Genomic DNA, 12,948 nt, shown 5'->3' with positions numbered 1-12,948 from the left:
CCAGTTCATCTGGGTGATACCGCCGTTTACCGGTGACGAGTTCTGCTCCCTCTAATGTTGAAGTTTGAACACTGGAGAAGGACGCCAAGGCAAGCATATTAAGCAGGTTTTATTTAAAAGTAATAATAATACAGACTTCTCCTGGGAGGGAGAAGGGGGCCATGGCTGATGTTCTAAAGTCCCAAGAAGTGAGCGCACCTTACATCTTTTATAGGTTAAGGTCTCTTGTTCTCCAGTTCCCTCCCCACTTATCTCTCTTTCCTGCCTACTGACTAGGCCCGGTTTTGCATAAAGTGAGAAGCCATGGGCAGGGGGAGGGCCAAGGTGATTCAGGCAGGTAAGGGCCCAGGGGGCATTAATTAGCAGCTCCTTGCTTGCAGTCCTTGATAAAGGCAGGTAAATTTGGTAATGAATGGGCTCCGGAGATCCTTGACATTCCCTTCTCCCAGGGGCAGTCTCCAACTTCCAGAGGCAGATGGCTTCATGGCTTCATTTCCTCCATTTGACCCGATCCCCTATTTCTACACTAACTGCCTGTCCTTAATTCTGGCTTCATGAGGAGTCCAGTGACTTAAATCAAGTCTCCATGGACATCTAAACTTAAAAACAGATTAGAGGAGAGGTTCCTCTGTTGTCCCAGAACCAGGCAGACAGCTCGCTTCAGGCGATGCATGCACCAGACACAGACCCTGCTGGAAGATCCAACATCCCTCCCCAGAGCGCTCAGGCTTCCCAGCAGCCTCATGAGGCCCTGACTGGCAGTGTGCCGTGTAAGGACAACGGCAGTCTGTGTCAGTGGGAGCCTTGGACAAGTGTGGATGCTCACTAGAAGGCAGGGGAGTATGCAAGGAGGAGCAAGTTTGGGGGAAAAAACATCAGCATTTATGAAGAATGTCTTGGCTCAACAGTAGCATCCCTTCCCGTGCTCCTGACCACTGTGGGAACTCAAGACATATATAATGAGCTTGTGGACTTCATTAAGCAAATCAGGCGCCCAGTGGAGCTAGGGAGGATGAATTGGGTCATCACTTGTGACTCATAAATTTCTCTTTGCTGAGTGTCCCTTGGAGAAATCCTCCTCAAACAGGTGTCTGCGCACACGTCTCTGAGAGTGAGAGTTGTAGAAGCAACCTAAATGCTCATCAGTACTGCGTTCTTTCTATAGGTTCAGATCTGTGTGTGTAAACACATATGTCCAGAAGACCGAGTGTAAATTCTGAGCCACAAACTGGGATCGAGGGTGTGGGTACAGGGGACTTTGGGCTTATCTGTTTTTTATGAAACAGGAGAAGGTGGTCATGTGGTACTATGTATTAAAAATCATTCAAAAAGAAAAGGATAGAATATACAGAAGGCACCAAGCTGGTACAATACATGGTCTTCCAATATCTCCCATGGAGAAGGGCAGGAGGGCCGAAATCCTCTGCTGGACTCTTCAGGCGAGAGGGAAGTCTCGGCAGCTGCTCTGACACCCTGAAAGGCAGCCAGGACCACATGATTCTCCACCTAACGCCAGGCCTCAGGTCAGTGGTCCACACACCTGAGCGTGAGTCAGAACGACACATTCTGCTTGTTATCAATTCACTTTCCCAGGCTGCGCCTTCATCAACTCTGGCTTAATGAGTCTGTTTTGTGTTCCAGCAATCTACATTTTTTAATAAGCACCAGAGATGATTCTGATAAAGGTGGCCAGTGGGACACACTGAGGGGAGAATAATACTGTCCTGTTATTTAACCTTTCCTGAGACATTGCCTCATGATCTCCTTCAGGATAGAAGCCAGGTTTCCCTGGTGACAAAGGCCCCCTTGCCAAGATAAAGCACAGGGAGGACACACCATCCCTAGACATTCAAATCGCCAAAGTGCCATTCCCGAGTGGCAAGTGTGTATGAGTGCATGTTTGTGATGTTTTTGAAAAACACCTTGAGGGCCATTCAGTGCAGTACTTGGTCAGAGGGGGAAAGAGAGAGAGAGAGAGGGGAGGGAGGAAGAGGGAGAGATACAAGTAGGGCGAGATCTTCCTACCCCTAGATAATGACTCTGGAACAAACCTAGATGTGTGTGGATAATTATTCAGAGACAGGCATAACGAGATGTGGTTTGGGTTCAACACTGTGTTTCATGATGAGTCATATTAATGGAAACCTAAATGAGGGGTTTCTTCAAGGTCAAGGTCCCCACCTCAATGTGACTGCAGAGAGCTCTTCACGGCCAAATGCCATGATGCAGATGCCAGATGATTTTTACCATCCGTAAAAGCCATTTCTGTTCATAATAAAGGAGGGCTGGAACCTAAATGGGAAAGCAAATTGCCTTGTCCCTGCCAATGGGAAAACATGTAATAGAAATGGCTTTTAAGTGTTTTGTTTTGATACCCATATTTATTTACATCATTGTGTATTTGCGTGGATTTTCTCTTTCTAATAGACTAAGCTGAGATATACTATCCATGCCACTGATGTCTGAGTATTGATAAGAGACCAATCAAGAGTTTAAAAATGAAGACGTGATGAGATCCTGAATTGGATGTGTCTTTAGGGGAGCAGTGTGTTTGTACTGTGCCATGAGAGTAGGTGCCCCGACTGGAGGCTGGATCTTCAGGGATGGAGTGAGGTCCCGGGATGGTGAAAGGACCGACTGCCTGTGACAGAGCACCCAGACAAGTCGAGGGAACCCCCAGGGAACTGGAGCCCCAGAAACTCAGTCTGCCTGGGTCTCCTCCCAGCCCTGGATAATCACAGCACAAATCAGCCCTGTTGTCAGCATCGTTCATGGACCATGTGGGATACTAGGAAAGACTTAAATTATGAAATTAAGTGACATGATCAGGAAAGACAAGAGATAGGCAGGGCCATGCAGGAGTTCACCCTGTGGTTCTACCTCAGGCCTGATGGGCACACATGAGATTTCTGGGAGCCCCTCCCCAGGAAGAAATTGTGCTGAATGGGTGGTTGGAAAATCAGGAGAAGTGGTTTTCTGACAAACAGCAGCCTGAAGAACATTCCAGCGACTCAAAGGACATAAGGAACTCTACTTCTCCTTGCCATCTGAGCACTCAACTCATGGAGATCCATGATGGGCCCAAACTATTGCATATGTCGTACACAATCACAGCTAAGCAAATCGTCCTATGTTGATATGGTTGAATAAAAGCTGCTATGAATACCTGAAAGACTGTCGTGCATTTGAAAAAATATGATCTATGGAAGCGAACATAATTCTAATTCAGTAAAGCAATTAATACACTTCCCAGTAATCATTAATCTCTTTCTTTTGTAGCATTTATCATCATTCATACAACAGTGATTTTTGTAGACTTCCTTTGCACTCACCAGACTGCAAAATTTAGGCAATAATACCTGATTCCTCCTACTGTATCTGGCCCTGGTAAATAGTGATTGGATGGAATAGACTGAAAAAACAGCACATTCTTCTCACCACAAGGCTTGCAAAGTAACCATCATGTGAAAGAGTTGGGAATTGCACCCCAGGAACTTCCTTGACAAGAAATGGTGCTATAAGGCAGGACGGACGAGAAGGTTGTCAAGGGTAGTGGCAGCTTTGCTAGGAGCCAGTACTGTTCCTTCACACATAATACATCGCCAGGGCACTCAGCTTCCTGGAGGCAGGCACTATTATGATCTTTTTATATTTTCCAAGACTGGAGTTCTTCTAGGATAAGCACTTTGCACACAGACTCACATTTAACAGTGGCAGAGCTGTTACTGAGGCCCAGGAGCTGGACACTAGTCCTCGTTTTGTCTTAAGGCACGGTGACTAATTCTCTCTTCCATTTGGTAATTCACTTTTTCTATTCTAGAGTCTTTCTTCTTAAAAAGCATCATCTTTGTCCATTTGCCCTGTTGCTATTTCAGGAAAGAGAGACAGAGGACCATACGGAAATAAAATATTTTTCTGGGGTCAAGGTGTCTGCAGAGAGCGGACTCTGAGGGTTGCTTGTGTTCTCATTTCAGAGTCAGGCAGGGAGCCTTGTTGCCTGTGCCCTCAGAGGGGGCAGTTGGCAGTGCCTGGAAATGCTTGTGATTGTCACAATTGGGTGCGGAGGTCACCTGGAGGTAGAGGCGGGGCTGCTGGTAAACATGCTACAATGCAGAGGATACCCCCCACAATGGCCTACCCCCAAATGTCACAATGAGCAGTGTAAGAAACCCTGGTGTCGTTACATGTCTCACATCTTTGGAAGCTAATTTTATTTTTAGGTTTTATTTCCCGTAAAGTAGAGCACATATGATCATATACATTAGGGTTAACTAAATTAATACAATATGAAGTGTGTATATATATATATATATATATATATATATATATATATATTCCTAATCCTTTTGTGTTTTTCTCAGATTTCATTCAAAATGATGAAGTGGGGTAGCAATGGGTGATGTTAAAAATAGTTATCTGTGCTATTAAAGACTGAAAACAGGGCATAGTGGATATTTAGCCTTACTCATAGCTAAGTATCATCTTCTTGTATTTGGGGGAAATTCCTCATTATCTTACCAAAGTGAAAGTTGAAACCCAAATCCTTACACTTTGCAATTAGAACTCAGGTGTGGATTTGGGCTCTGCTACTCAGTGTCTACGAATGAAGCATATTGACAAATGAGGCACTTGAGGAAATTGGGGTCCCATCTTGTGGGAATGGGGTGTCTGGCTTTGGGGAACACACAGTGAGGACTGCAAGATTGAGTTCCCAGTGCAGAAGTGGCAATGGTGGAGGTGACAGTGTAGGTGGGAGTGTGTGGGTGGAGGTGTCTTCATGGGGTGGTTTTGGAAGCTTGGTGTTGGTGCCAGTCCCTCAGTTATGTGGGTACCTTCTTTACTACAGCCCATAGCAAGAAGATGAACTCTTTGCCTGCTATGATGCATGCTTTGCTTAAAGAAGCATTTTATATTTTATTTTATTTACATATTGATTACATTTTCAATGCACGGGGGAGGGAAGCTTGTGCTTGTGTGAAATGTCTTTTGAATTGATTTCTTCCAGGGGTGTGCACGTGAACAGTCGCCCGGGGTTGATGCGATGTGCCCAGCAGGATGGAGCACACTCATGCACCTCTGTACACCTTGACTGCTAACTCAAGGTCTCATTTTAGTTGAATGGGTAATTCGTGGGACAAACCATTAAGTCAAAAAAATAAGAAGGTATTGAAAGAAACGGCTATAATAGATACGTAAGTCTAGAAGAATTGGAAATCAAGAATCGCAGATATAATTAGTATGTCTGGATCTGTGACAAAAGTCACTTTCTCAAAGTCATCTAAGGAAAATACGTGGTGCTTTCTTTGCTTTTGCGTGAGATGTTATGTCAGTTCTATAGTGCCTGTCAGAGGTAGTTCTCTGTCCTAGGTAGCTAACTCTGCCATGTTGGAGAGTCTTCCTGAGTCAACCTGAGGAGCCAAGAGGGTGCCCTGGCTCTTGGGACACACACAGGACAGGCTTGGAAGACTAAACTCACTTCTAGGGGAGATTCTGCCCTATTACTGCCTAGACTTAGAAGACAAGTTCCAAATAATTGCTTTCTTTCTGCTAGTAATTAAAGATGATCTCTAATGTTTTCTCAGAGTGTTTTCTTAGATGCTTGGACTAACTTCAATGAATCGGCATGAACTTAACTCATGTCAAATTTTTGGATCCCTCTAATTAAGCTTCCCGGGCCCCTAATTTGTCTTTACTTTTATTGTTTCTGTCTTCTGTTTTCCATTATTACATTGCCTATTGTCTGTGTTAGGTAGCTCTCAGTTACTGGAATAAAATATCCAAGACAATCCAATTATAAAGAGGAAAAATTAATTTTGGTTCACAATTTCAGTGTATGATGTCTTGGCCTTGTTGTTTTGTGCTCATCATGACAGAGAGTATGTGGTGGAGCAAGTTGCCAGGAAGCAGAAAGAGAGAGAAGGAGACCAGGTTTCCACAATCCCTTTCAAGAGTAGGTTCCAAATAACCTAACTTTCTGTGACTAAACCCCACCTCTTAAAGCTTCTACCACTTCTCAATATTGCCAGGGACTAGGGACAAAGCCTTTAACACCTAGGTCCTTCAGGGGACACTTATCCAAACCTTAGCAACCACCATTATCAAATATCATCCCCTGAAGTTCATATGGCCCAGAAGTTTGTTTCCTCTATAGGATAGAAGCAAGGAAAATTCTGGGTAAGACATAAAGATCTATTTAACTTAAACAGGACAGTGCTTGAGTTGAACCTGAGTTTTCTAGAGCTTCCTTTAATAAACCACTTGATTTTCTAGAGTTTCCTTTAATAAACCTACATTTTTCAATCCCATTTGAATCTCCCACTTGAAGATACATCTGTCATTCATTCATAGGCGGTATAGTGAAGTAGTTGAATGGTTTGGCTCTAGGACCAGGCAGATCTAAGCTGAAATTCTGACTGTTAGCTATGTCATTATGGTTAAATATTTTGAACCCTTACCAAACTTAACTTGGAACTTGGCAAATGATCAACTCTCTTCCCTGGGAAATAAACACATGAAGTACTGAGCACAGTGCCTAGCATGCATAAATCCCTCAATAAATGGTGCCTACTTTAATTCATTCGATCAAAAGAAACTTGTATTGGGTATTGACTGGGTTCGTGGCATGTTATAGGTACAAAAATGTTTCAAGACGTTGATCTGGCCCATAAGGAGTTTCTAGTCAATGTTGCTGGAGACAGGGAAGCCAAACGCTTTTGCCGTTTCAAAGGTAGAAAATAATATAGAACAGAAGGATCACGAAAGGCAGAAGACTTTGAGCACAAGGTAAGATTTGAGTTGGATCCTGTAGGGTGTGAAGAATGTGAACATCTAGAGTTGAGTGGGGACAAAGCAGCCAACATTGTAAACACAGGAAATAAACCCCAAGAGAGCTATTGGGCGGAAATGGTGAGGGTATGTCCATAGCCAACGGAGCTCTCCATCCCCGCACAAGAGGGAGCACCGGAATGGAAGGACTGCTGGTTGAAAGTGCCGTGCTCAAGAGGCTGCCCTTGGTTTGATGAGCCATCAGAAGCTTTCTGAGAGTGGGAGGAAATAAAGTCCTTAGTTTGCTGTGTGCCTTATGCAGGACTATGATAATTTGTCTTCAGCGTTCTTTGTTTATTTGTGACCTTTCAGGTTTTTGGAGCGGTATTAACCCAGAACAGTCTGAGCATTAATGTGGAAAATGATTCACTCTCTTCTCTGGAGGGTGCCCTAATATTGAGCCTTCAAAAACCAATATTTAAATATTCTTTATTCCAAAGTACCAATTTTGGAATGTTGTCTTCTGATTGCTTTCTCTGTGTATGTAAATGATGTGGAGCATAGCAGTGGCTCTGGAGATGAGGCCTAGCTACATCCCAAATCCTTTTTTTTTTTTTTTAATAACCTACTTTGCTACCATTTCCTCCCCTAAGGTATTTTGAAGCAAAGCAACATTTCTGCTTTCAGGTACATACAACCCTGCTGGTGAGCATGATGGAAAAATTACTCAGTGAGAGATAAGGCAGGTGCAGATTGTATCTTATTTGAAGCTTTGCACTTCAAAAAATTCACACTGACTTTAGCTAAATTGTAACTCAGGGAGTGTGGGTTTAGGATGGATACAGGTGCATAAAATCGATCGTTTTGTACCCAATATTGACTTTTCTTCCTGTGTGAATGACTCACTTGAATTGGAGGGTGCAATAACTTACCACCTCTTTTCAGACTACCTGGAATAGGAAAATCTATAGCCTCAGAAGACAAAGCACAGGACTTAGCAGAAAGGGAATGAAGCTCTGTTCTACGGAAAAAGGAAAGGAGAGGCAGAAAAGAGAGATAGATGGGATGAAGGAGTTTACAAAGTCTCACTCCCCTGACAATGAACCCTCTATGGTCCAGGTAAATTTGCATTTCAATGACAACTGAATACTGCTAAAGATTCTATGAAATATTTTTTCAAATGTTTATCACTTTTGTTATTTGAGCAGAAATCCTGCTGTTACTAGTATTATTTTTTTATCGTTAAAAAAAAAGGTTGAGGAGGGCATTTATTCAAAGAAGAAAAGGATGCACTACTGGTCCAAAAACTTAACATTTTGTAGTGGGAGCATCAGGCAGGTAGGGCATGGGTCGCTGTAGCTGAAAGTGAGAGAGAGTGTGTGTGTGTGGGGCAGACACTGAAGCCTGTCTGTGTTTGGTTAACTGGAGAGAGAACTGCATTTTCTGACCCAGAGAAGTAAAAGATTGCATTGTCCCATTGTGCGGTGATCTGCAAAGGAGCAAGTCACCAACCCTGCGACCTCCGGACACCCGGCTCATCTTCCTTCATCCACTCGACTCTTCTGAGCCCAGGAAGCAAACAGGGAGGCAACTCTTGGAACCAGGCCGGGTCCCTCCTCCGAACGTCTGGGACCCATAGAAGGGAAGGGACTCTCTAATTGTTTTCTGGCGCCGTTCCCGAAGCACTCCAGCACCGAGCCGGCGGTCTGGCGGGAGCTGTTCGTGGTGCCGAAGCCTTCCTGGCTTGGCCGGACCCTGCGCCCGCGAAACGCGCTGCAGCCCAGGCAAAAGGCTCAGTGGGTCCGCGGTAGGGCGAGAGCCCCAAGTTCCGCGACGAACTCCGGGCTCCACGCTGCAAACCCCTGCCAGAACCCCTCTGTCAACCGTAGCTGGGACTCTCCGCAGGATCCAGAACTGAAGGGCAGGTCTGTCGTGTCTCCCCCGCCTCCCTGCGGCATCTCGACCCCCACCCAACTCCCTCCCCTGCGCCTTCGCTCTTGAGATCGCACCACGTCGTTCTGACAGCCTGGCGCTTCCCGCTTCTCCTCGGCCCTCATCTCCCGCACGTTCTTTGGGAGCGCGATCCTCAGAGGCGTGGCAAGCTCCGGCAGCGAGACTACCCCGCGCTTCTCCGGCCCGGGCTTGCCGGCCCACCCGCTCCCAGGCTCCGTCCTCCCGGCGCTGCCCTCCCCACTAGTTCCCTGAGCGCCGAGTTGGGCCACGCGCGCTCCGCCCCCATTTTCCATACAAGGCAGCGCTGGAGTGGAGGGCGGGGCGGAGGGGAGGCGCTCCCAGCCCCTCTCAAAAGCTGTAAGCCCACCCGGAACCCCTGGATCCGTTCAGCGGCTGCGAGAAGCCAGAAGCCCGGGCTGCCGTCGCGGGCGGAGGGTCGCTAGAGGACAGCGCGAGTCCTGCCTCTCTCTCCCGCTCCGGAGCGCTTTCCCATCCGCCAAGCCCCTCTCCCAGGTAGGACTTCGCTCCTGGGTCTGGACTGCGTAGATCCCAAGGGCTATAAATTAAGTAGGAGTAGGTTCAGTAACCCGGGCATGTCTAACCATGCTTGGATTCTTTCACCGAGGTGGCAGGACTGCACTTTTTATTGATTCTGTTGTCGTGTGGCCAATTATTCCAAAGGGAGGACTTGGGTGGTGAGGGGCGGGCGCTGATACAGGAGGGCAGATGGAGAACAGAACGTGACGGACTTCGATTATCTTTGGACAGGTGGCCATGACCTCACTACCCGCTCGAAAGCCTGGGGTCCCTGACTTGTTTTCTGGGCTGCCGGCAGCAGCCACAACACCGGCTAACCAGAGCGCAGAGGCCTCGGCGGGCAACGCGTCGGCAGCAGGCCCCGGCGCGCAGGCCATCACGCCATTCCAAAGCCTGCAGCTGGTGCATCAGCTGAAGGGGTTGATCGTGCTGCTCTACAGCGTCGTGGTGGTCGTGGGGCTGGTGGGCAATTGCCTGCTGGTGCTGGTGATCGCGCGGGTGCGCCGGCTGCACAACGTGACCAACTTCCTCATCGGCAACTTGGCCTTGTCAGACGTGCTTATGTGTGCCGCCTGCGTGCCGCTCACGCTGGCCTACGCCTTTGAGCCACGCGGCTGGGTGTTCGGCGGCGGTCTCTGCCACCTGGTCTTTTTCCTGCAACCGGTCACCGTCTACGTGTCGGTGTTCACTCTCACCACGATAGCCGTGGACCGCTACGTCGTGCTGGTGCACCCGCTGCGCCGGCGCATCTCGCTGCGCCTCAGCGCCTATGCGGTGCTGGCCATCTGGGCGCTGTCCGCGGTGCTGGCGCTGCCTGCAGCCGTGCACACCTACCACGTTGAGCTCAAGCCACACGATGTGCGCCTCTGCGAGGAGTTCTGGGGCTCCCAGGAGCGCCAGCGCCAGCTCTATGCCTGGGGGCTGCTGCTCGTCACCTACCTGCTCCCCCTGCTGGTCATCCTCCTGTCTTACGTCCGGGTGTCGGTGAAGCTTCGGAACCGTGTGGTGCCGGGTTGCGTGACCCAGAGCCAGGCAGACTGGGACCGTGCGCGGCGTCGCCGCACTTTCTGCTTGCTGGTGATGGTCGTGGTGGTGTTCGCAGTCTGCTGGCTGCCGCTGCACGTCTTCAACCTGATGCGGGACCTTGACCCGCAAGCCATCGACCCCTATGCCTTTGGGCTGGTGCAGCTGCTCTGCCACTGGCTCGCCATGAGCTCCGCCTGCTACAACCCCTTCATCTACGCGTGGCTGCACGACAGCTTCCGCGAGGAGCTGCGCAAACTGTTACTCACCTGGCCCCGCAAGATCGCACCCCATGGCCAGACCATGACGGTCAGCGTGGTCATCTGATGTCACTGTGCTGGGCCTGAGCTGGAGAGTTCCAGGTTCACTGGCCTCCGAGGTCCGACTGGAGACCTTATTTCCAGAGCTAAGCCAACACAGGGGAAAATTTCCAGCCCAGCCCATTTGTCTAGCGTCCTGCCTGGTTCTTGTGTCTTTAAAAATGTTAAATGGGCCTTGGGGTGTAGGAGGCCAGGGAGAAGGAAGAGGATGTATTATTTCTTCCTTATGTCCTTGAAAGACAAGCAGATCTCTTTTTTCCGGATTCAGAAAACATTTTAGTACCATGGTTTTCATCCTTGCTTTCTCTGCCTCTTGCTCTGTGGTGATGAAGGAACACTGTGGGTGGGATTTCAAATGGCCTTTTGGGGCTGGCAAAGGTTTTCAGTTTGCCTTTTTAAAAGAACCCAGCTGAGATTTAATGCCTGATGTTTGTAAATCAACTTGAAGCCTTGACTGTAGGATTTCAGGTGAATATGTTTTACAATCCTTAGGATTTTAGCATTTCCTGAATAAGATCATTAAAAACAAAGGACTTTAGTTTTAGTTTTAAAACCATTTGAGTACAAAACCATTTACAAACTGCCTTTCAAAAGGTCTTGCTTTTTTTGCAGTGCTGATTGAACCTAGGGCCTTGTGCTTGCAAGGCAAGCACCCTGCCAACTGAGCTATATCCCCAGCCCAAGGTCTTGCTTTTGTTGTCCTTTGTTCTTACTCCCCAACTACTACTTTAAAATGACAAGATGAATTAGACAATGATTAGATAACTAACGAGTAAAAGGTTCATTTCACTTAAGGGGACATATAACTAAAGGACATGAGAACAGGCATTGTGCATGTGTGTGCGCGCGCACACCCAGTGTTTGCCACAAGGCGGGCACTCAAATACTTGACTGGTTTCCTGAATACTCCATGTAAACTGTATGCCGCAGCATTCTCTTGCTTTCTCTAATTGCTCAATTGCAACATGTCAGTAGCTGTCATCTGACTGCTCAGCACCTGCTCCTTGGAGACACTTGGAACATATCAACCCAGAATAGAAGGACTAGGAGATGTTTCCTTAAGTACAGCACAGAAAAATTTACTGCCATCCACAAGATGCACAGATCCAACACTAATTACTGCCAGGGTTAAGGGAACGGGTGAAGACTGTTGGGCATGATACCAGACTGATAATCACCATGTTAATCTCCTGAGAATTCTGTTAAGGAGGACAAGTGCTCTGAGACAGGGGTCTTCACAATGAATGTTGGAACAGCAGTTGGGACAGTGAGAGCAGGAGCCCTGGGAAATGATACACAATATCCAGCTGTCAGATCAGTCCCTGTGGTCCGTGTGGCATGAACTAGTGTCTGCAGTGACTCTGTCTCCATCTGCATGGGTCCAGTACTTCCCTAGCTCACTGAACAGAAGAATCAATGTTTCTCCTCCTCTGGGTTCTCTAACTCTCAGAAATGAGCTCATTCACTGGCAAGGAAAGAAAGGTTGGTCCTAGGATGACAAGTATTAAATCCTGAAACCAGCGTCAGCCATGATGGTAGAGGACGTATTCATGGGGCTAGGCAGCCAGAAGAGTCTTCAGCAGTTACATGGTTGACCTTTTCACAGCACAGGAAAGGGGAGGGAAAAGCTGACTTGGGACAAAGGACTAGGCAGTTTAAGATGGGAGGTGGAAGCTACCTCTGGAAATGTCACTAATGACTTAGCCTCATCCAAGTACTGGAGGACAAAGAATCTGTGATCTAATATTGCATTCCACTGCCATAGCATATTGTCACAGCACCATGTCCCCTTCCCCAAATGAGCTTATCTCCCAGGCATACCAGCAACTGACTCCTGTGCTTCCAGCAGTTCTGTTTCCTTGCAGGCTCAAAGTCAGAGCATTCTTTGATGGTTACATGTGGAGAGTATAGGGGATAGGAAATGAGTGATTAATTGTGGTTTCTTTCTTTTTTTTAATTTATTTTTTGGTATCAGGGATTGAAACTAGGGGTACTTTATCACTGAGCTACACCCCCAGCCCTTTTTATTTTTTATTTTAAGAAAGTTATTTGCTAAGTTGCTTAGACTGGCCTTGAACTTGTAATCCTCCTGTCTCGGTCTCCTGAGTCACTGAGATTACAGGTGTGCATCACTGTGCCCAGCCAAGGTCTCTTTCTTGGATGGTTTAAATCACTGTTTATCAGTCCTGGGTGCTCCTAGCATTAACTGGGGGAGTTTTCCAAAAAACATCAATGCCTAGGTCCTACCCCTAGACAGTCAGTTGACTTGAGATGGAGCCTGGGCATTTGCATTTTCCATAGCACTTCCGATAATTTTGACATGCATCCAACATTAAGCCCCTGAAGAATT

The 12,948-nt window shown here is 47.3% G+C and overlaps 1 protein-coding gene across 1 annotated transcript; it reads left to right on the top strand.

The window, feature by feature from the left end:
- The first annotated feature begins 9,161 nt into the window (after positions 1-9,161).
- Prlhr (prolactin releasing hormone receptor) lies at positions 9,162-12,626 on the top strand. The gene is made up of 2 exons (XM_047553632.1): positions 9,162-9,231; positions 9,487-12,626. The coding sequence occupies exon 2, from the start codon at positions 9,493-9,495 to the stop codon at positions 10,603-10,605; it is 1,113 nt and encodes a 370-aa protein (XP_047409588.1). The 5' UTR covers positions 9,162-9,231; positions 9,487-9,492; the 3' UTR covers positions 10,606-12,626.
- The last annotated feature ends 322 nt before the right edge of the window (positions 12,627-12,948 follow it).

The sequence above is a fragment of the Sciurus carolinensis genome, chromosome 5, assembly GCF_902686445.1.
Source record: "Sciurus carolinensis chromosome 5, mSciCar1.2, whole genome shotgun sequence".
Classification (NCBI taxonomy): domain Eukaryota; kingdom Metazoa; phylum Chordata; class Mammalia; order Rodentia; family Sciuridae; genus Sciurus; species Sciurus carolinensis.
The sequence above is the reverse complement of the archived record's forward strand: the minus strand, read 5'-3'. Positions and strand labels throughout refer to the sequence as shown.